The 25,342-nt window shown below is 38.3% G+C and overlaps 1 protein-coding gene across 3 annotated transcripts in view; it reads right to left on the bottom strand.

The window, feature by feature from the left end:
- The window catches only part of pde1cb (phosphodiesterase 1C, calmodulin-dependent b), a 117,425-nt gene that overhangs the window by 78,444 nt on the left and 13,639 nt on the right, over window positions 1–25,342 (bottom strand). For 2 of the 3 annotated variants that reach the window (XM_013913241.1, XM_013913240.1), the window contains 2 exons: window positions 8,361–8,408; window positions 7,569–7,734 (listed from right to left, as the gene is read on the bottom strand). In XM_013913241.1, coding sequence (XP_013768695.1) covers window positions 7,569–7,734; window positions 8,361–8,408 — 214 coding nt within the window. Of the gene's footprint in view, window positions 1–7,568; window positions 7,735–8,360; window positions 8,409–24,305; window positions 24,664–25,342 lie in introns of those variants that run through there. The other variant, XM_013913242.1, reaches the window with a different exon arrangement.

The raw sequence follows: 25,342 nt of genomic DNA, 5'->3' as shown, positions 1-25,342 counted from the left end.
GCATTGTGTGCTGGAAATATATTCTATACAAGCATACTAAACTTTTTGTGCTTGCTTAACAACTAGTGAAGCATATTAGTTATTTTCTTAGGTTTCGTTTCTTTATCCTTTTCCAAGTCCAACTGGAAGATTGCTAGGATGACTCACCCCCCTTACCTGCTCCCCTGAATCCCTTACCATACTCTAAGGTCTTTCAATTACTTGATGCAGGATGTAGGGATAATGCCGGGGCGCCACCTCAAAGGGGCTCTTTCTTTCATCTGGTGAGATGCGTCCTCCATGAGGACAGAAAAGAGGTTTGCCTGAGTGCCACGAACCTGCTGATGTCCTCTTTAAAGGTGCGTTTATGCATCTGTTTTTTCCTTTCCTTTCAGATTCTTTCCTTTCCTGGCTGCCTTTCTTCATACCATTCTTTGTAACAATTCTTCTACCTGTCTGTGAGGGTATGCTGCCCCCAGGAGATATCAAGCCACATTCAGAGATGGCAGGTTAACCTGAGCAGAAACTACAATGACAACTTCACTAGTGACTGCTTCTGGTTCACAGATTTGCACCCCAGGGATCGTATGCACCATGTAGTCTGTATGTGCGGTGTCATACTGCACCGGGAACACAAAGATTCCATCAAAAACGATGATTTCAAGGAGCTGGTCAATTTAAACTGTGCAGCAGTCACTGCACCCAAGAATCAAGTGTGTTGCCGAGAAGGCAAATAAATCTGTGATTCGTGGTGAGAAGCTTGTGAAAATCAGAAAATGTGTGGACCCTTGCTAAGGGTCAAATTTCCATTTAAAACACACTCAGTAGAACAATTTTGACAATTGTGGACAATTTGGGTAAGAATTACAGCTATCATTACTATTATTATAGCATTCCATGATAGCTGTACATGGAAACTGCTGGAAATATTGTACTGATAGCAATCAAACCATGGTTAAGGTGTCTGAACATTCAACCCCCTACACCTTTTCAATAATGCAATAAAATCTCAGAATCAACATCCACTTTATGCAGTGAAGGGCAAGATGTGCAGCCTTTTCTCACACAGTCATTTGGCAAATTAGTCTCCTGTAACTACTCTCAGTTTTATACGTAAAAAAGTCCAACAATATGAATACGATTGAGGAAACAGGTCGAAAGTGCTTTCCAGCCTTTCAGGGTACCTTGAAATGTGGCTGTTCAGAGCTGCTATAACACTTTCTCCTTCAGACATGGTTAGATGCCATATCATACAAAATAATTCATGTCAAGGGTGCCCACAATTTGATGGATAGGCAGACCCAAACCTGATCTTAGAACATAAATGACAGACTGTTTCAAGCACTAGCAATAAATGTAGGCATGGGAAGTAAACAAGAAAGCATTGAATCATCTTTAATTATCTCCGAGAGATGTTTATAACAATAAACCCCCCTTTGGCATAAACTATCTTTGGATCGCTCAGTCACATTTAATTACCTGACAACTCGTTGTAGCTTTGGTTAATTATTGACAAATTGTTTTACCGTTACTAGAGGTTTAAGGAGAAAATATTTATAGCAACTCACACTGACTAGAAAAACGCTCAGTGATTTATGAAATGCTATGATAAAGAATGCAGCCTGGTTAAGTAGCCTCCAGCCTTTGCACCAAAAGAATCTCAGACAACACTTTAATTACATTGCCACCTGATGAATGAAACACCTTCCAGTAAAAAAGCACTGTAGTAATGTGCCGTGTTTGTGCCACTGAATTGCAGGAGAACGCGATACAACAACGATGAGTATGTGATGAAGTATTGGGAATTCTTTTGCTTGCTGCTGAGTCATCCTCTGTGCCACTGTTGCCAGCGAATTTGACTATAAAATTGAGAGTATTTAACAGGGTGAGCAAAGATGCACAAACACACATAACAAGCAAAATGTGTCGAGTGTAACAGGGTAAAACAAATATGATGAACCAACAAAAGCAAAAAAGCGATGATGGTCCTTCACATAATGAAACTAAATACTGAAAGTCCCTGATAATTACAATTACAAAAGCTGTTCGCCAAAAAAAGGAATTCCAATTAATCCTGTTTTACAAAAATGAATTATTTGCAAGGATCTGCTGAATATTACACTCCTTGTCACAGTGCTTGAGTCTTCTTAAAGCTCACACATCGAAATCAAGACATTAACAGCTCTGGCCATTTGGCGGTACATGAAAAATTCAAATCTCATTTAAATTTCTGGGAGAGTCGATAAGGATATCTATGCATCAAAATAGCAGGCGCCTTTGCAGTAATGACCACGTTTTAGTAGATATCATGAATCACAAAATATGATTACGCATCACTGCTTCATTTCTGGTTTTGTATTGGAAGTACTGTAGATACAGAGATGGGTGGGAGAAATTGAGGGCACCCAGCTGTAAAGCTATATTTATTTGCAAAATGATGGAGGTTGAGAATTACTTCAGACAAGAAATTTGCTATTTCTCCATCCCCACGACTGATTCAGATAAGTCAGAGGTGATGGAACATCTGAAGAGAAACCCAGGGTTAAGGATTAATGTGGTCAAGCTCGCATAATGTAAAAGCAGTTTACACAAGGACAAGCCTTCACTTCCGTATGTATGGTTGAAAAAGTCCAGCTGATTACGGCAGCTTAATCTGGGGGGTTTTGTGCCCCTCTAAAGGATCTAACTGGGGCAAAAAACTTTTCTGCTGTCGTGTCATTCTATTCACTCTTTGGGCCTTTTTTGTACAGCTATTCATGGTCCCAGAGGATGACTCTTGAATCTCTCTCTCTTGATACTCTGCATAACAATAGCCTTCAGTGGTAAATTGCATAATAGTAATTAACATTTTTTGTTACACATACATATTATTTAAGGTGTTTACAAGAGGATTTGAAAGTGTCTGGAAACTTCCATTTTAAAAATTTCACATCAGAAATTCTGTTACGGTGACTTGCTAAATTCTCAGCTTGTCCTCAGTAGCCCTTATTTATTTGCCATCCACACTGAACAGACAGAGAACAGGAGGTTGTGTAAGCTCATTAGTTGTAGATAACTATGGTAACAGGAGGGGTTAACAGGGCATTAATCTGTTTGAGAGACAACTACAAACTAAATACAGACTGTTTAACCTCTCAGAGAGCTAAATGTAGCTTACAAGTGCAGATCCCTCCAGACTTGTACTAAAAATACTATTGACTATTTTTAGGTAATTTCAGTCATTTTCAAAAACACAAAAAGTATTACTTAAACTCATTCAGTTTAAACATGTTTTGCTTATTGCTACTCCACTACTTAACAGTGGGATGTTTAGGCTCTAGGGAGGCCAGTCCATTCATAGATCAACATTAAGTGATCTAACAAACCAAGATATTCTAAAAAATGGTGAAGTGCAAAGACTGGACTGAAAATAAATTAAACAGCAGAAAAATGTCCAAAAAAACCTTTGAAGAATCTTGGATTCTGGCTCCTTTGAAGCAAAATATAGAGAAATGTGGGACTTTTGCACAACACTATAATTTTATGAATGTCAGTCTTTAGAAAATTATTATCTCTTATTTATTATGTACCATGAAATGTCTCTGAAACAATTCTATTAATGGTTTTTTTTTCTAGTTGTCATGTAAAGCATTTTGGTATTTATCTAAAAATTAAAATAGCTTCCATAAACCTCAAGCAGTGAAAGAAACTTATGGTGGATAATATTATTGTCAGACAGGGGTAAAATGATGGTTACTATATAATAAAATCCAAATTAATGCTTTAAAAATAATTTAAATTAAAGTTTTAAAAAGTTTTTATGAGGGCAGGCAATCTTGTGGATATTTGTGGTTCTTTCCCCCATCACAGCTCTGTTGTTATGCCTCTAATATTCCCTTAAAAAGTCTATGATAGATGGTGATTTACTGCACAGGGATAAAGCTAAGGAAATGTTGCACTTACTGTAAATAACAGCTTAAAGTGACAAATGCTGCTGGAAATTTATGCTACATGGACAAAATACTTCACTGGCCCCCTTAGTGCCTTCCAGTCTGTAAAGGCTCTGATCCTATTAATACATTAATCCAGTAAGAATATTGATGTAAAGCAGTGGCAGAGCCTAAAGAGAGGAGTACTCATGTAATGGGTGATTATAATGCACAGTGTATTTAAAAGCTGTTATGCGAGCAGAGAGAAGACACTATTACTGAGTGAGGTTAAAGGGAATGAGCTAAGGGAATGGGCAGAATCATAGAAATTGTCTCTGTGGAATTTTTAGTCTACTTTCAAATGTCATTTTATTTAATTACTACAGTGGATGGCAATGCAGACACACATTTTTACCCTTATTGTGCAAAAGCAAATAATTTAAAAAAAACTTGGTTAACTTTATTTTGGGGATTTATACACCTATTTCGTCCTAAAGTAAAATGCAGTATCTTTCTATCCCATTAACATTTGAATTTTCTAAAAATAATACATTATGACTACTCCTGCAAGTCACCCTAATGCATCTACTGATCTATATGTAAGAAGAAAGAAAACGGCTGTAGACAGTAAAGATTCAGCCTTTGGACGACACTGCGTTCTGCATATTTTAAAGTTTGACTTTTCTCCCTGCTACACATAAAACTATACTCCATATCAAGCTGTATAATATCAAGAAATATGTGCTACGCAGCAGTGACTTTTCCCAGCAGACCCTCATTAACCCGCTAGTAAGGCTAGTGATGGAGCTTGTTGCTGCGGGGAAGATGTCAGCGGGGGGCTGCAAATCTGCGGCTGCAGCCAGTGGAAGGGTCAGCCTCAGAAACTGTTGGATGGCACGATGAAGACAGCCACCTTAATCAGCTGTGCAATGTTCACAGCAGCGAACAGCATCCAATTAAGCAGTTGCCAAATCCAACTGAGGACCTCAAAAGAGTGCCTTGTCCAGGTTTTGGCTGCATGTGTACATTTATTGAATATTTGTCTGTGCTGAGTCTGTTTTTCTCATCATTTGGTAAGCATCTAGCCACCCTTGTAATCGTTTTCACTACCCTCTATTTGTCTTTTTTTTCTGCTGTTTTTGAAAATGCCTTCATTTGGTGAAACATAGACTTGACATGAATTTTTAGTGCATTCCTATCAGTCACTACCTATCCATAAGGACTGTCAAAAAAAGGGGTTCAGAAAAAAAAAAAAGCACAGTTATAAATCTAGCACTAAATCTCAAAGGACCATTAGTGTAATAAGATTGGAATATAATGAAAATTAGTTTCTAATAAAAAGGCAATTCTAGCTAATGAATAACAACCTCCTCCCAAAATCTTTCACTCTTCCTCCTATGGGACGATAACAAACTAATCCTAATGGCTTTTTTGTATCATACCTCTTCAAAGATTTGGCTTTCAAAGCAGTAATTTTGAAAAGAAAAAAAAGTCAATCAATTAAAGAAACGATTGATTCAGATAGAGAGTAAGTGCTGATCAAAATGATGGTTCAGAAACTCTTGCACACTAATATCGTGTTTGTGTTGCATATATCAAGTTCCAGCAATTAGGAAAATGAATGCAATGGCAATCTATCATCTTCTGACATGGCAAATTCTGCAGGATCAAAAAAAAAAAAAAAAAAAAGACAAAACAATTTGATTCTGCATAAAAATCACAGGTTCCCCCCTCTGCATGAATGCAAACTACTATCTATTCAATTGGTAGCCAGTGCTTTAACAGAATATGGTTTCCATAATGAACAGAAGAAACAGCGTGGCACCAGCCGAGCAGATGAGTCACCGTGTGTTTATATACTAATGGCTCCATATTGTGTTTTAGTCCTCCCAGTTTTTGTGTGTGTGTGTTTGTGTGTAAACTGCAATCCTAAACCAGTTGCAACAGCAGCCACGTAAGCACCAGGCGACCTTTCAGATTGAATAAGAAAATAAGGTAATCAAGTAACTGCGGGATTGACTAGAAAACAATTTAATTATATTCAACTAAGTCCAGTTTATGACAGTCAATATGTTTTAAGGCTCTCCAATCCTTCCTGCTAAACATCATGTGATCTTGCTCTATTCTCCAATAAATCTAATTATCATCACCCGGAGGATATCGGCCAGAACCGGCCTCGGAGGTGACACTGTAGTTACATCATTCCATGGATTACTGCTAGTTCCAGTGTCATTTAATCACCCTGTGCCATAATCTGGCTAGTTGTCATTAAGATGTACATCCCTGTGACTCCCTGCAGTTTTGGCCTGTATTAACCACAGCTGACATGGCCGAAGACGTCCCCTGACTTTCAGTAGGATCAGGACAAAGGTAATCATTGAACAGTATAAATCATTGTAAGCATAACATTGCCCTTTTCCACAGCTAACATTCACCACCTGCTATCACTATTTCACCAGCCAACACATTTTAGTAAAAAAAAAACAAAAAAAAAGACTGGAGTAATTCCTAGCATATTTTATTTGTTTTAAACTGTTAGCGCTATTGAAAAGAATCATTCCCTTGCCAGTTCTTGAAAAACATAGGCAAACTGTTCATCTTCAGCCAAGGATGAACAGCCTCATGCTTGGCAATTGTTCCCGGACTCTGATTGAGGCTAAAGCTATGGCTAAATGACAAATGAACTGTTTCCTCTATGGAAGGTAGGAGTGCTTTCAGCTGCCCCAGTGTTTTCTTTTTTAATCTGAGCTATAGGTTTTAACTAAAGGACTAGCCTATGTCCAGTCAAGTGGAAAATCACTTTCTCCTTGTCACCACTCTACTCTGGAAAAGGGATCTGTGTTCCAGGGGAGACTGGCAGAGAACAACGACACTGTAATTTGAGATAACATAGAGAAGAGCTGGAGAGGAAGCATTTGTTACTGCAGACTGGAAACGAAGGAAAACCCGAAAACAACACTTGGATGGGATTTGAGAAGTCACAAACTGAGCACCCGATAAATTGTAAAATTGTGATCTCTGTGAGGACTTGCTAGACCAAAATATTGGGAAAACTAGTGAAAATCATCTGGCCATAACTCCCTGTCTATTTTCTGTACTATTAAAATCTTGTTATCAAGTACTAAAGTGCACTTTTAGTATCCTCTGACAAATGCTTACTTGTTGCCAACTGAGACATATTGCCGTCTCCAGGGCCATCAAGGTTAATTGGAATCAGGTGTTAAAAGACAAGCAATATTCTAAAAGTGACAACAAATTATGTTAATGGTAGTTTGAAGTCCTTGTTATCAAGGTGGAATCAATCACGCCCAAGTCCCTCGAGGTCAGCAGCCTTAAATAGCAATTAACAGAGTAAATGTGAGTGTGCATGCGTATGTGTGTGCATCAGTTAAATGTCAGACAGGAGATTATCTTCTTCATTAACAAAAAAAAACCAAACCTGAAGAGGTTCAACTTTAAATATCGCCTGCTCAAGTTCATTCTGATCCAAAAACAGAAAACAAATACAAAATACAGAGCAATGCCTGATGGTGCACGCTGCCACATTGTAAGATAATAAGATGAACATGGCTGCTGATGTCCCACTGTAGCACCACGCAGGATGCATTTCATGATAATTAACATATAATGAGCATTACTTGTTCTGGCATCATTACTGGGATATTTCTGACAGCAGCAAACCTGATGGCAGTTTTCTCTGTGGCATCTGGTTCATCTGCTGGAGGAAGATCATCGGCCAGAATCTCTTCAGGACTCCGTGGGTCATTCAGGGGGGGCTTCTGCTCTTTGCCTTTGATCCCCATCCCTGCAGTGATGGCATTCCACAAAGCACTCTGGGACTTTGAGCCTAAATAAAACAAAAGCCTGCTGGTGTCACAGTCATTTCATACAGTGAATAAACCGTTAATTTGTTTCAAGGTGTTGTTTCACAAAAGATATTGAAGCATTGGCTGCAGGAGTAGGTTTCACTGAAAGGGAGTGACAGATTTCAGTGCCTCTGTAATACTGCCCTCATGTGGATGATTGTCATTAGTGCCAGTGCGCTCACTTAAGAGGAGAGGAGGCAACTTTTTTGCTCAGTTATAGGTTTTTCAGCTAATTAACCACTCCTACATCCACACATTTGTATGAGGAAATCCATTACTGCAAATATATTCTAACATATTATTACATATCTTCAGTTTAAGTCTCTATTATTTACAAAACACTTTTTAACCCTTTTTAAACTTTCTGGTCAGGCCAAACTGTCTCTAAATTATCTCTGCAGAAAAGACTTCCTATAAAAATCTATTGTCATAACAATAACAAAGAAATATGAAGTATGGTTGCAAATATTTCAAAACAGACTTTCAGCACTTTCTTATATTCATTTTATTGAGTTGGTCAGAACTCTTTTTAAATATCTCAAAAACTTGGATGGATGGAAATGTGATGAGTTGAATAACAATGAAGTATAACAATGGTGATACTTACGTGCAAAACTGGCCTGAGGTCTTGCTGAGCTGTCTTCTTCATTTGCCACTAGAAGGAAAAACAATTAAATAAATAATTCAACAAATGTTAAAATTGTGCATCAAGAATGATAACTTGAAACCTCTTTAGCCAAATCCTTTGATTAAGATGTTTAGTACATACAGTATCTGTAGTACATTATTTTTTACATTGTATTTGTGGTGAATAGGTGTTTGACTTAATGCTTTCATGTATTTGCTGATGCTATCTCTGTACTTTTGCTCAGCTGGAATTTTAACAGTCCTTTAAACATATTTGCACAGTATGGTAGTGAAGAACACACTCATTAGCTACATCCTTAGCTATACATGTTCCACTGCCAGTTAAGGCAGATTTCTGATCAGCAAACCACGTGGCAGCAACTTTTAATCATGTAGGCAAGTTCAAGATGACCTGCTGGAGATCAAAGTGAGTATCAAAAGTGAGAAGAAAGCGAATTTAAGTGACTTTGAATGTGACATGGTTGCTGGTGATCAGATACTGCTGATCTACTGGGATCTTCCCACACCTCCATCTGCAGGGTTTATAGTGCTTGGTCTGAAAAGAGAAAACATCCAGGGTGTAGCAGTACTCTGGGTGGAAATGCCTTGCTTGTGATAGAGGTCAAAGGAGAATGACAAGACTGCTCCAAGCTGGTAAGAAGGCAATAATAACTCAAATAACCACTTGTAACAACCAAGGTATGCAGAAAAGCTCTTAGAACACATAATATGCCAAATCTTGAAGCAGATGAGCTACAGAACCAGAAGATCCCACAGAGTGCCACTCTTGTCAGTCAAGTACAGAAAACTGAGTTTCACATGAGCTTGGTAAAACTTGGGAAGATTGACAAATCATCCCCTGGTTTAATAACACTCTATATCAACAGTTACACACTATATAGAATAACTTTATAGAATTATATTTGTATATATTATATACAAATATAATATATACAAATATAAACATATATACAATATACAAATACAAATATAAAATATTATATTTTATATTTGGCAGCTATCAGCAAATAGTTATCAGCTATTCTGAAACAACAAAAAAAGACACTTTTTATCCATAACAGCAAATTTACAAACTGTACCACAGAAAATACAAATGCTATTTATGGTCTCATCACAACAATGATAAGAAAAATAAACTGGGCCAATATGGCATGTTTGTTAATACAGGGATGTTAATGTGATCTCTGGTCTCCCACTCAGACACACACGTCTCCGAGTGTCCAGCATTCAGACGGTTACCTGAGGACTCGTGAGAGAAAATCTGCTCACACAGATATGTAGAGCCAAATACTGTAAATAATGTCCCTGCAATGTTCTGAAGACAGTTAACCTTGTCAGGTAGTGATGTCCAGCAGTTGAAAATGCAAGCTCCATGAACACGCACAGCTGTGGATTCCAGCTGCGTTCGTAGTTCTGCAAACTTCAAGTCGAGGTTTTCACTTCAATCAGCTGCATTTCGATGTCCTCTGTGTCCAGCCAGTTAATGCAAGACAAATCCAGCTGCTCATGAAAGCTTTCTGGTTTGATCAGAAAAGAAAACATTGGTCCATACACCTGAAAATCCAGAAAACACATTGTGAATTCTGTCTAGAGTCTTTGGATGTATCCATGTATTTACGTGGTGCTGATGCTGCGCTGAGCGGAGAGCTCCTGAAGCTTTTGAAGTGTCGGGAATTGGAAATTTCAACATTGCTTGAAAAAACTGCCAGCTAGCAACGTCCCTCTCACCGGTAAGTTATTTTTAGCCAATTACAAGTTGAATCTGATAGTTGGGGTTGTTAGCTAAGATACCGTCATTAAGAAGCGGCACAACTAATGTGTCAACTAATGTGTCTATGTGAGCTAATTTGTGATGTGCACCGCTTATTTTTTAATGCACCTTCTCAGATTAATTCACTGCGTGTTGTGACCGGGGCTGGACTGGGACAAAAAAAATCGGCCCGGGCGTTTTGACTAGAGACCGGCCTACCAGGTATTATAGGAAAAGCCATAAAACCTTTGAATGAAAACAAATGCTGTTGTGACAGTGATGTACACCGTCTTGTTGGTATATGTATGATTTCTATTTTACATGACATAAAATCTTTGGTTGTAAGATTCAGATAATTATTTATTAAAAACGAGACATTTTAAATGAGAATAAGAAAGAAAAGTATTTCTTTGTGCCCCCCTTTCCCTGTTAATGCCCTACTTGGACCCCTGTCAAAACTTTGCTAGATCCGCCCCTGCACAGTTACCAGCTGTCAGCTACACAGAAAGGATCCTGGTGTTATTTGTCTCTCAGAAACAGTTCATAACTTCCCTTCAACTCATTCATGTCACCTAAAGGGTAAACCTGTTTCTCCATCATCTGTTCAGCTCTGATGATTCAGTAAGGACATCTCCTGGTTTCATCTTCATGTTTCCCTCTCACCACATATCCAAACTGACATCATGACCAGCAGCTTTACAGCTGTGGCTCCAGCAAACATCAGCTGATACTAGAAATTAATATTAAATAAATTCTAACAACAGCTGATCAAGCTTAAACGTGCTGCAGTTGTTTAGCGTGACATCCGCTGGTTTCCTCTTTTTGGTGCAAAGCGGGAGGTAAACAAACAAGAGAGAAAAGCCGATCAGCTGATAATCGATCAGTTTCATGATTGAAGTAGCAACAGGAAAGGGAGGAGAGAGAATGAGAGAAGGAGAGGCACTTGACAGCGTAACTCCAGCTTTGTGGTTTTTTTTTTCGATTGTAGCTGAAGTCTGGGACAAACTGTTCCTTTTCACCTCAATATGAAACACGTAATATTTTCTCTGAATGCGGGACGATTCCGTCTTTTTATGGGACGGTTGGCAACTCTACTAACTAACCTTATGAATAAAACAAAGTTCACTATCAGTAACATCATAGCACCCACCCAGCTGTATAGAAACTCTGTCATGCTAGCCAGTACGCAGTACGAGTTATTGTAACTGACTGTAAAAAGTCAGCACAACAAAAATAAACTCCACCAAAACTTGGTTTATATCTGACCCAGATAGACTGCAGGTCATAACTTCTTACCTGAAGTTCAGTTCACCTGACACTCGGACCGGCGGCCGCCTCTGGTGTCTCTTCTTCCCGCCTCCCCTTTCCCTCATCCCCCTGCTGGCCTCTGTGGAAGCTCCGCTATAGCCACCACCAAACAACTGAGTTATTTTTATACATCGGCCAGCATCTGGCCAATCCACCACCTCTCATTGTTCATGCCGTTACAAAAAACAACAACAAACAAACAAACAAACAAACAAACAAAAAAACATCAGCCCATAAAAACAAAAAAATCACCATCGTGCCATCAGTTAACCCTTTGTGTGCCAGCTGTGGCACACGTGCCCAGGGTTGCCGACCCCTGCTTTAAAGACTACAGCCTGAATTCACATAATGCATATGCACCCAACAAAGGAGCAACTGTGTGATGTTATAAAGTTGGACTGAGGAATGTTTCCTGCACCATTTTCTGTACCATAGACATTAATAAACGCAGTTCTAAAGGCAAAAAGGCGTCCAACCCAGTATCTACAATGTGTACCTAATGAGGTGGCCAGTGAGTGTAAGTTGACAGGCAGCCAGGAGCTATGTTAAATTCATTCATGTCATCACATAAACATGGCAGCAAGCTGCTGACCAAGCCTCATAAGGGGTCATGTGATGTATTCATTAACTCAGGAGGACATGGAAGAATTAACAGCCAGGATCTGCTTGCTCTGAGGCAACAGTGGTAACCACCTCACCAGCAAGCTGGCCCACAACTACAACTTTTTTAAGTAATTTCCAAATTATCAACACAGTATAAATGAAATGAAACAACAAAAAGTTAATTATTTTGTATTTGGCATAAATTTACAGGTTGCTTCATTTTGTTATCAGCAGGACTAACGCTGTAAGAGAAGGGCACTGGGGTGCCAGTGTTCACCAACTAAACAGCCTCTCAAATTCAGGCAGAGGCAGTGTGAATGTTGCAGCTCAACCCCGCTCAGGTCCACCAACACTTCACCACAATCAATAACTCTGGCTGTTCTCCAGCACAGTTATTCTGCAACGCCGCAGTTCTGTGAGTTCGTTAAGTGCATCAATGTGAATTTAACTCATTAGGTAAAGCTTTTCACTAAGAGAACTGCTCATTTGGAAAGCTGAAAAATATTTACAGTAGCAGCCATCATGCTTTATGAACCACTGTAGGTCCATTAGTGAGTTCTCGGGCATTCTGCTTTATTTTTTGTCTTTTGTCAGAACAATTCTGCTTTTGCAGGCCCAATTTTAAATTGGTTTCTTTAAGAACCATGGATAAAACATTATAAAACAAAACAGTTATAAATTTATAAAACATTGCTTACATCCCACTCCAGCAGATCTTCAAGGGTCTTTCAAAAGAGCTTGCGAACACTTAAAACTAGATTTCTGTTCATATAATGAGTAATTACAAATGGAGAAACTCCATATGCTTTATTAATCACATACTAACATTTAAAACCAGATACAAGATAATCAAAGTGGAACATGATATTTATTAATATCTTAAAAACACTTCTCACCGTAGACATGTAGAGCTAGCAGACTCCATACTAAAACTGCAGGGAGCTGAACTTCACAACCTGGTGGCCTGAAAGGTGTTGCTACAAGGCGCTTTTAACTAATCATGACAGATAAATAAATAAAAAAACATATTATTCAAGGTGCCTTATCAGAAGATTGTATTCATTTTTTTATATGAACGTAAATATAACAAAAAAAATTACTGTGATTCTATCTTTCATCTCTATTAATGAATTTGAATCTATTTATTGCCTCCTGTTGGTTTGACTTACAGCAATAAAAACAGTGGTTTGTCCCACTAATAGAAGAGTACCCCTATAACTAGAAGATCTGTTGCCCAATTACATGGCTAATGGAGCACATATATGCAGACTTAAGGGACTGCAGTGTCCTGGGTTTTAACAAGAAATAATTTTATGCCTTTGAGATGTGGTCTCTAAGTCCAATTTTGAACGTTCCCAATGTAATTAGCTGTACTGCAAAAGTTCCACAGTAAAAGAAGGAAGTTAGAGGTTACGTTATTGCATTACTGTGGAGGTGGCATACAGGGTCATCATATAACATTGACACAAGTCATTACAAAGCCATTAATAGTCTGAGTGTATTGGAGTTTACTTCTTCACAACAGTTAGTCCAGCTACAATTCAAAAACTACATTTGTACACAATGGCTAAAATTTCCTATCAGAAGAACTGCACAGATGTTTGATGGTATCTTAGTTGCTGACAAATTGCATCCCTTCCAATATTATGAAGCACCGAAAGTCATTGACCCACTATCTGACCTACATAAGGAAAAAAACACCCACCAGGGACATGTTCAAGACTCGGCTACAGAACCTGTTAACGTCCACACTCCAGAATCCTGAGGAAGGATGTTGCATTATTAGAGCATTTGTCAACAATATGAGAATGAAAGTGACCTTTCACCTGCTAATAACATGAGATGAAAGAGTATCTTACAAGTTCACCAATGCAACTAGTACACCACAAACTCAGTTGCCTTAAAATTAAGGCTAATTCACGTAATTTAAGTTTCATTAGTTCGTTACCCTGAAAAAGCAGCAGGAAAAATCCTTTATATTCTGCTACAATAATTACTATCATCTACACTGTTTTAACAACCTTCAATTAGTGTTTCAGTGACTGCATTTCTAATTTTGTCATCACCAGCTGACTACAGAGTTTCATTTGTGTTTGTTAAAGAACTCAGATCTTGAGATATTTCTTATACTCTTCTCTCTTCATCATTCAGTCTGCAGTTGAACAACTGTGTCTTGAAATAAACTTGTTGTTGTGTCTAATTGTGCTTTGGGACCTAGTGTATTATTTTGCTTACAAAAACGTCATGCTCTGTTAATCAACATGGGCAACTGAAGGATAAACGATTTAGAAATGGCCTTGTGGGATATAACGCTGCATTTGGACTTCTGTGGGCCTCCATGAAATTCGACTTCTAGTAGATAATAAAACAGGTGAATAAAACTCATCATCAGCTTCCTGTGACAAATATAAACAGCATTGTTTGATTTTGGCCTTTGGTGTTAATCAGATTATCCGCCCTTGTAAATAAGGAACTCTAAGGATATGAACAAGGTTAGATGCAAAAGTCAGTGTTCCACGTTTCAGCGCTGTAGCCACGAGTGGATCATGGACTCATGAGACTAAAGAACACAGTTAAACAAATCCCCTCTAATCTTTTTGCTTTTTACCCTATATTAATTGTTTGTTTTAGTCTATATGAAGTGTTTTTCATCTTTTCAAATTTCCATCTTTTCATTTTTTTCCTTCCTGCAAAAGATAAAATATATTTTAATGCCTCATTTTGAATTTAGGGGTAGTTACAGGAATTTATTCCACCAAATGTGTTCTTGCGGATGGACAAGCCAAGACAGCCATTTATGTAAAACCCCATTTGATCATGAGACTTTTAGACCATTAGTGGGTAGTTAGAGGAGAAAAATCGCAGATGTGTGCTTGGATTTTAGCTGGCAAAATGTTGCTTATTTTTCCAAGTAAGCAAAATGTGTTTTGTTTCCAGTTTATTTAATTTAAGGTAGGTGAGAAATTCAATCACAAATGATGGATTTTATTTAAATTAGTCATTTAATTAAACCCATATAAGCATCTTTCAGACATGCACTCTGATCCAGCATCTGAACATGCTAGCTTCATATCTAAATGCACACCATGATCACTTTAAGGCAAAATACACAATGATCTAGTAACATTTATGCATCAGAAACATTGTGTACTAGTAGTCATTTAGATACTGTACAAGTCTGAACAGTTAGACGAGAACAGTTGGGCACGCACAAGATTACAACTGTGCATATGTCTCTCCCACATCTTTGTTAGTGAGCTGAACAACGCACAAACATGATTTCTTTGGATGATGCCCTAAACAGTAAAAGCAGAGCAGAAAACTGTTGCCTACTCTCATGCTTTTGGCATGAGACACCCACTTTCACTCTCCTCCTCACTCTGCTAAAGCTAGTCTCACAAACAACCCTACTCTCGTGCTTTTGGCATGAGACACCCACTTTCACTCTCCTCTTCACTCTGCTAAAGCTTGTCTCAAACAATCACTTTATAAACAACATAAAGTGCATGCATACAGTGCCTGATTTCTATTTTATTTTTGCATATTTGTCACACTTAAATGTTTCAGATCATCAAACAAATTTTAATATTAGAATAAGATAACCTGTAAATACACAATTCAGTGTTGAAATTGAGAACCACTATCTACAAAAGGAGCAAACTTGGAACAGTGGTGAACCTTCCCAGGAGTGACCGGCCTACTAAAATTACTCCCAGAGTGCATCAACGACTCATTCAGGAGGTCACACAAGTACCCAGAACAACATCTAAAGAACTGCAGGCCTCACTTGCCTCAGTTAAGGTCAGTGTTCATGATTCAACAATAAGAGAGAGACTGGGGGAAAATGTCACTGCTGACCAAAAAGAACGCAAAGGCTTATCTCACATTTACCAAAAAATATCTGGATTATCTGGTGTAAAACACAGCATTTCATAAAAAGAACAGTCAAACATGGTGACAGTAATGTGATCGTCTGGAGCTGCTTTGCTGCTTCAAGGTCTTGCTGTACATGATGGAACCATGAATTCTGCTCTCAACAAGGAAATCCTGAAGGAGGATGTCCAGCCATCAATTTGTTCTCTGAAGCTCAAGCACATTTATGCACCATGAAACACCAATGGCCAATGAAGTGGCCTCAAAAAACCTGGACTTAAATCTTACTCAGATGCTTTGGTATGACCTTGAACACAAACTTCATGATCAAAAACCCTTCAATGTGGCTGAATTAACAACTCTGTAAAAGAAGAGTGGGACAAAATTCATGTGAAAGACTCATTGCCAGTTATGATAAATGAGTGACTGCAGCTGTTGTGCAAAGAGTGGCACAATCAGTTATGTAGTTTAAACCATTCCTATGTAAATCTTTGAGATTTTGCACAGGAACATCCCAGCAATTACTGAAATACTCCAGCTTATCTGGCATCAACAAACATGTCACATTCACAGTCACTAAAATGACCCTTCTGATGTCCATTTGTCTATGCTGAAACACACACAGTTTTAACAGCAGACATTTTAGACCTTTAACATCAGTGAACACAGACTCCATATCTAGTTTTTTTCCATCCCCTTTGTTGTTTAATATAACACTTTAATGTTTTTTATAAAAATACAACTTTAGGCAGCAATATTTACTGTGGTAATGGCAGGACCTGTGGCAGCTGGTCAGATTAATATGAGTCGCCAGTAATGAAAATATTCCCAGTTTAAATTTTTAACAGTAGCTGAAATTAATTGTAGCTATAATTTGACATTTTAAGTGTTTGCAGAAAATTTCTGAGAAAATTCTGACATTATTATAGGACATATATGGAGCATCAATTTCCAAAGTGAGTGTAAAATAAGTATAAGAAAAAGAACAACATACCACAGCACTAATTTTCCATTTGCTTACAGAGCACAAGTGTGTTAGGTGGTGAATAGGTCACTACATTTCATCTAACCAGTGAGGTAAATGGGACTGACACTGTCAGTGTTAGTTTTTCCACTTGACCTTCACTCTCCTTCACTACATCCTGCTGTTTTCCAAAAAAGTAGGTCAAAAGTCTGCATTGGAGCTGTGTCACATCGCACTGTCCACACTGGTACTGGTCTAATGTTTTATTCGATATGAAAATGTCATACTGGGATATCATTGCTATAGCAATGCCATGTATTTACATTCCCTAGTGTGTAAAACAATGAAACGAGCTCGGGCATGTCCAAGAGCAAGTGTCTAAAAGAGATAAAAAGGGAGCTACTTAAACAACCTCCAATAATGTGAAATTCTTTGCTAAAAATGCAAGAAAGCTGTTTCCGCTGAAGGTGGATAAAACTATATTTTAATGCATACCCATTGAGTACAACCAGGTTGTGAAGGAGGAGACACTAACTGCTGTTGATTTGAAATGTAAACAAACAAACAAACTCAACACACTGCTCACAAGTTGCACTACATATGACAAGAGGAGCAAACAGTGGATGGAAATTACTGTTCTGGTTATATGGTGGAAAAGCAGTGCCATGATAGGATGCCACCTGTGCAGCAGGTCAAGTCATGAGTTTTCCTCACTGCTAAATATTTCACAATCAGAGGTCACGAACTTTCAACAGAGTCAATCTCTACACACTTCCAAACTTTATGCTGTTTTCAGTTTAGCTCTAGAGCAGTGAGTAAAGAGCTTCATGGAAAGGGTTTCCATGGCCTTGGAGCTGCATCCAAGCCTTACATCACCAAGCACAATCCATAGCATTGCTGTGGATCGTTGCGGTGGTGTGAAGCACACCACCAACGGACTTTAGCGCAGTGGACACGTATGACCTCATGGTGCCAAGTTTAAAGTCTGGAGAATCAGGGGTTATGGTATGAGGTTATTTTTCAGGAGTTCCAGCAAAAACGCTAAATCCTTCAGCATACCAAGATATTTTAGACAATTTCATTCTTCTACCTGGGAACTGTGGGAACAGTTTGGGCCCCTTCCTGTTCCGATATGACAGGTCCATAAAGACATGGGTGAGTGAGTTTGGTGTAGAAGAACTTGACTGGCCTGCACAGAGTCCTGACCACATGATAGAACACCTTTGGGATGAATTAGAGGGGAGACTGCAAGTCAGGCATTCTCATCCAACATCAGTGTCTGACCTCACAAATGTGCTTCTGGGAAAATGGTCAAAAATTCACATAAACACACTCCTAAACCTTGTGGAAAGCTTTCCCAGAAGACCTGGAGCTGGGATGACATAACATTAAACTATATGGACTAAGAATGGGTTATCAGTCAAGTTCATATGCATGCGATCGTTTATCTGGTATTACTAAAACTACATCACTACTATCATGTTATACCGCTGCCGCTGGCACCTTTTTTTCTATGGATTCACACTTTGAATTAGAAAGTCTGTCAACTGTCATCAGTGAGGAGGGGTTCATTGGAAAAGATGGATGGAAAATTACAGACATTATATATATCCCACCTGTATCCCCTTCTTATCTGTATATAAGCTCAATAATGTTTGTTGCTCCACTGGAGTGAAAAGTGAAGCTGAACATGTCAAATCATTTTGTGAGCACTCAAATTATTATTATGCCTTTTAAATTTCACAATGAACAAACTTTACAAAAACAAGCTTTAATCATAATGCACTCACTGTGATTTGATTTGGATAAATTCTGATAAACAACACTATAACTCAATCAAATCTTACTTTCGGATTTATGGTCTGTTATACTATCCTCCTGGAAATCTCCTCGCTCACTGCTGTATAAAGCACTAATACAGGAAAGGCTTTAGCAGCATAAAAAACCCCCAAAAACATTCATTATACAGACTGACTTATTAAGAAGTCACACAGAAATTAAAGAAGATCCACACATTTCGTATAAATAAAGTTCAGTTTTCAAAGGTCGCCTGGCTTATGAAAACAGTCTATACCAGAGAAAGAGAGTCAGTCATTAAGGTGGTGCGAATACTGGCTGGGAAAATGTAGGATCCAGCTGCAGAAAGCGATTCACAATTTTTCAATGTCATCAGAAAAAAAAGAACATAGCAAAATGGCATTACGGTCTCACCATGGAAACAGAAATAAGCATCTGCATCAGCCGTTATCATCCAGTTGTGGTGTTATACTAGAAAATAGGTGGTTTTTATGATATGAAGTCCAACATCCATCAGAGTCGATCACTCTGGAAGGCAGAGTGAAGAGCTAGTCATCACGGAGCAAGTTAACAGCTGAGCACATTTTCAAATATTCTATCCTGGAAGGCATTTAGGAGAGGGGGGCAGTTCAAGGTACTAAAATAGTCAGACAAAACCACACAAATGCAAAATCAAAAAGTGTTTTAGATAAAGGGTCTTTGAAGATATGCCAGGGTTTCCTTCAGTCTAATAAAGGTTGGCCTTAAGCTGTCCAGGCCTAGCACTGGGAATTTTTGTTTCTTTAAAGACAAAAGATAATATATTTTATTACCATCACTATTATAGTTACTTAAAAAAAGAGAAAAATTATAGGATTTAAAATGAATGGATATTCCCTATGTTGATTAAGTGAGGTAGACTAATTCATACAAAATGTATAATATACATTACATTACATGCATTATACTTTTAAATATGACTCAGTGTTTACATACTGATGTACATTATTTGCACTTCAGGCTGAAATAAAAGAAATAAATGAACTCTCCCGTGTCTCTCTCCCTCCGTCTCTGTCTTTTCTTCTCCTATATGCAAAGCTGCACATAAGCAGCTCAGCCTGAATGCTTCACAATTAGCAAATATCTAGACAAAGAGGAGCCAAGGCTGGAAAATGAGGACTGCAGCTTTTTGTGTGTCAAACTGTGTGTTGGCTGATTTCTATCTGTTACGTAATTTTGACATGTATCAGTTCGCAAAAGCAATTAAATAGAACACCCACACACTGTCTCACTTAATGCTAGAATATTTATTACAATGATTCAGTCTATCCAAACTTCATTAGGTATATGGGCGGCATGTCAGGTTCTCTCACAGGAAATGCTTCAATCATCCCAACAATCAATCAGAATACCATAAAAAAGATTATGACTAATGAACACCTTGTACAATCCATCCATCCATCCTGTCATCCATCTTCTTCCACTCATCCAACTGAAGGTCACAGTTGGAAAAAAAAAAGCTATGTTGATGGATATTGAATTGGAAACAGTTGCAGCTATAATAATAAAATGATTAAGTGAAAGTTTCAAAGATTTTATGTTTTTTATTAGTTACTGATATTGTTCACTGATTAATCCTACATGTCCTTTTGCTATTTTATCTTTCAGTCCTAAATGTAATGTCATTATTTTCTTATTACTGAGCCAATATCTCCATGCTGTCACTGAGAGCAATGCCAGGCTGCAGCACAGGAAAACTAAGTCATTTGATGGTAATATGTATGAGTGTGCCTATCAGATTTAATTGCTCATTACCTGAAGGTGCAGGAACACTGTTCTAGGTCATTAAGGCCCATCCTAACCCCTGAAAATATTATAATTTTAAACATAACGATTGTTTATAACATTTAGATGAAAGTGAGTAAATGCATGAATCCATGGACATCACAAAATACAGTGTTTCATCTTTTAAGTTACTCCGCCAGGCTTTTACAACAGCCAGTGAAAGCATGGGCTGCTGCTGAGGTGATTGATTTGACTATTGAAGAATATCCCATTTGTTTTCATTGAGAAACTCCTTGTTTGATTCTGCCTAAGACTTTGGGTCATTATGCATTTGTGTTGTGAAGCTCAGTCTGCTCATTTTTACAGCATTTGGCCGGATGAGAGCAGATAATATAGCCCTGTGCCCTTCACAAATATCCTGTCTATTCAAGTCTATTGTAGCTTTGTTATTCTTGGGTGTAATCAGTGATGTGCACCTTGTTGTGTTTCCATCCCTAGGCATTTCTTGACTGTAAACTTAAACAATGGCATGCCTGACACTCAAAGAGTGTCCTTGACTTGGTCAGATGTGAAGTTGTTTTTCAAAACTATGGAAATAATTCTGTCATCATGCACATTAGATGGTTCCATGGTCTTTAAGGGTTTTGGTGTTGCTGATCTAGCTAGCGTTTTCCTTCTTCTCCTCCTTCTTTTGCTGTCTCTTTGATAGATTTATTTAATTCTTTCAGCCTAACGATGGCCTCTCTCACTGGCGCTGACATCTCTTCAGGCCCCATATTTAAAATTACAGTGAAAATTTGTCAATATTTTATCTGAAGTTGACTGAAAGTCTGCTTCACGTATCATAAAATAACAAGGGAACAGACCTCACCATGAAATTGCTGTCCAGTTAACTGTCCAATTATTTCTGTGCCTCTGAAAATGGGGAACTATGTAAAAAAAAAAGTGTCTATATGAACATTTAAAGTCAAATTCTTGTAAAAACCTCTTGAATTAAAGCTGAAAGTTTGCACTTCAATCACATCTTGACTATTTGATTTAAAATACAGTTTGGTGGTGTACAGAGGTAAAACCAAAAAAAGTGTCTTTTTCCAGTTTAACTGTAGATAGATATGTGATTCAAGTTGATTCATGATGTTAAAGTTAAACTAATTATGTGTTTGTTTTAGATAGATGTGTATTGAACTTAACAGTCTTTATTGTGTTATTTGAATTTGATTATAAAAAAACATAGGTTTTTATATAGTGATTATCCTGCAGCAAGAATGGATGTTTCTGAATCGTTATAAAAAATGTTTGGGGAATAATTGGAAAAAAAAATAGGAACTAGGAATGAAGAATCACATGCCATGGATCTACAGTCTTTATAACAGCTATTAATATGAAATGGACAAAGGAGCTTGTCAGCATTTGCTACTTTTGTTTTCAGTAGAAGTTTGCTTTGTTCAAAATTGGCACCCAGACTATTTGACAAAGACACTATTTCAGACACAAACTGAATGGTACAATTAGAAGAGAAAAAGAAAGAGAAAAGATGGTTTAATAAAATGGAAACAGAAGGAAAAAAACAAAACAAAAAAACCCCAAAATGTGTGCATAAAAACAAGAGTCCTGGTGCTTTGTACTCTGACAAATGAGCTGCAAAGTTAAAACTGGCTTTGGCCACATGAAACTCATAACATCAACAGAAATATAACAAATCTAATAAGGCTAAAACTTGACAAAACACCTCAGTGGGAATCTGAGCAGAGGCTGTCAGCTACAGTTGAGGTTCAGAGTTTAATAAAGGAGAAAACAAAAGAGTCCAGCCAGGCAATGAGGACCAGCGCTTAGGAGTCACGCTTCAGAGGAGGTGATTGGTAAAATGCTGCTGCGCGGACTGAAACCTTGACCCAGTGAGCAATTGATTGTGACATTTGTAGGTTACCATGACAACTGCCATGGTTGTGAGTAGTTGGCCATGATATTAGGGCATGTGACTGAGGCAGGTTTTCACAGGTAAGAAGATGCAGCAATGTAAGCGGAAAATCCAAAGATCTGTGGGATCATAAAATCTTTTCAGGTACGTTTGAGCACTATTAAAAAATCATCAAGAAATCATTCACTGCTTCTCTGTTCCTATCTTTGTATTCTGTGACAGTCTAAAGATTGAAACGTTCAATCTTATACTCAGCTAAATGACACCGTCCAGGCATGGAATCTGTGCTAGAAACAAAGAATAGATAGATATGTAATAGTACTAAGGCACTAAGATCTCCATGTTCCCAGTTCAACCCAAGTTAGATTTTATTTTAATATCTCAATGTTTTTAAACTTGCACACACTGGCCTGGTTGTTACTGACGCAAACAGTAAGGAGAAGGTAAATTAAGATGTGTTAAGATTTGCATAAAAAACACTCCAAACTGGACAGAAATGTCCAGAATAGGCAATGTACCCGCTGTGCATTGTATTCATAATGCAAGCACTTCCTGTTATGCACGTCATGTTAAATGTGATTCCTTCATAGCAAAAAACTTAATGTACAGTTAAATTAATGTATATACAAATTTGAAAGCTCAAAAAGGAAGAGATTTTAAAGTCTTCATTAAGGTAATGAGGAAAATTACCTAGTGCGGTTAGAAGACTGAACTATTTAACTAGCAGGAGGCAACAAAAAAAAGTTGTAACAAAGACTTGCCCTTATAAAGCTTCTGTGCCAAACATGATAACAAACAGTATTATATTTACACATAGCACCACCACGTGATCACCGGTTAGTCCAGCATTCATTCCTACTACTGACACGTGAAGTAGCTGCGAAATGCACCACTATGTCCACCATTTAATCATTTTATTCCTCAGTAGTTGATGGCCAGGTTACAGGGATACATCTTAAAAAGCAAGTGGATAACACAACCAAGAATGAACCACAGGCAGCAAAGTTGCAGGCTGTACAAAAATAATAATAATAACAACAATAATAACTAAGCTTGGGCATGTATTAAGGTTGGCTTACAATTCTCAGTGGATTTGTCTCCACAGGCGACCACACTCCAAGTAATCATCTACTCGACTGTTAACGGAAAATTCCATAATGCAGGTTTAATTAAAATGAATATTGAATTCATAAGTATACACTTAGTGCAAACAGTGACAGCTCCGATAGGGGTGCCACAAAAAGTGTTGCGTGTTTTCAGCTTTACATAAAAAGTAAGTATGACAAATGATTATATATAAGTTCTACGCTGAGTTTCTAATTCACTTTGTTTACCAAACTGCAAGAGAGAGCATGACCAAGATTTTGTTTCTCATCACAACACGTTCCCACATGACAAAAGGTCAACACTGCTGTGTATGAAACAAACTTATTCTCATTAACTCCCCCCCCATGTTATCTGAGGACACAAGTCTTCTAAGGGAACACACCACAGAACATCTTCAGGACACTATTTTTCACATTGCTTCAACACTCAATCCTGCTGGAGTTTTCACAAGTCCTGGGAAAACTAAAAAAGGCAAGTGGCACATAAGTTCATTAACACTCTGGTTGTCAAGACAATAGAATGAATTCCTGGTGACGTCAGCTGCACACAGCTTTAGTCTGAAGTCCCCTTGTTTCCATGGTGTACAGAGGCAAGCAGCAACTTCAGCAGAATGGACTAATGTGTCGAATTGTGCAGAGAAGCTGAAATGTGATGATGTGTTTAACGATGTCTCTGTGCTGGTGCCGAACGCCTCACTGCACTGCCTCGAACTCTCTTACACACCCATATAATCTGTTCCACTCACACACGCACACTTTCGGGCTCCCCTGCAAACACACTTAACCTTTGCTCATGCTCTGCTTGTTGCTTACATGCTTACCTATGGTGATGTTAAAGCCATCAATGCTGAAGGTGGCACTCCGACCCTTCCTGAATCGATGCTTTTTAGAGTTGGCTTCCATCGCGCTGTCACCCTTCCTCCTTTTAATCTCGTTTTAATGCCTCTTGTCACTTGCAGTGCGTTGTTTTAGTTTTGTTTCAGTCCTCTGACTCCATTTAGTGCCGAGCGCTCGGGGAGAACTGGCAAAGACTCACCACTTCTCGTTACACACGCCGAGCAGGAGAATTTTCTCATAAGTCCTTCTCCACCCCCTGTCTTTGTTGTACATGTCTTTCTCTCGGTCTGTCCGTTTCTCACCCCTCAACAAGCTCATTTCAAGGAGCTTATGGCTCTTGGTTTGCTTTTCTTCTCTCTCTCGATTTCCCTCCTCCCCTCCCTCCCCACTCTCTCTCCTTGTCTCTCTTCCCCTAGAGGTACAGTAGGTGTCTGTGGTGGGTGGTGGTGGTTGGACAGGACCTCTCTAGAGGTGTTTAAATGAACGTGACTCCTCCTACTGTCAACAATTTTTAGCAAAAGCTGTGGAAGCTCGGATTTGGCCTATTAGAGTCTCTTCTAGTTGTGATCACACACCCTCAAACACACAAAAACTTTGGTGCACGAGTCAGGTAGGGAGTGATTATATGTTTTTAGTCAAAGCGAGATCTCAACGCGTTAACTTTGCTCTTTATTTTTTAGCAGTTCCATGCTTCTCCACAGAAAGCCGAAGGCCATTACAAGTAAACGCGCACGTTTTTTCTTTTGACAGAAAAAAAAAACACAGTCTCATCATTATCCCTTTAATGGCAGCGTTTGTAAGAGCAGACAAATTGCTTCAAATGTATTTATTTTTCCCCTTTAAATCCCAGTAGATTAATTGACACCGAAGCAAGGACGCTGCTTTGTTTGTTATCCAGGAAAAATCCTCCCTTTGTGATTCTTTGAACAGCATTTCATTTTACCAGTGCAGTGTGTGTGTGTGCATACACACACACACACACACACACACACACACACACACACACACACACACACACACA

This window comes from Pundamilia nyererei, unplaced genomic scaffold (assembly GCF_000239375.1).
Source record: "Pundamilia nyererei isolate P.nyererei 1_Seehausen unplaced genomic scaffold, PunNye1.0 scaffold00121, whole genome shotgun sequence".
Classification (NCBI taxonomy): Eukaryota; Metazoa; Chordata; class Actinopteri; order Cichliformes; family Cichlidae; genus Pundamilia; species Pundamilia nyererei.
The sequence above is the reverse complement of the archived record's forward strand: the minus strand, read 5'-3'. Positions and strand labels throughout refer to the sequence as shown.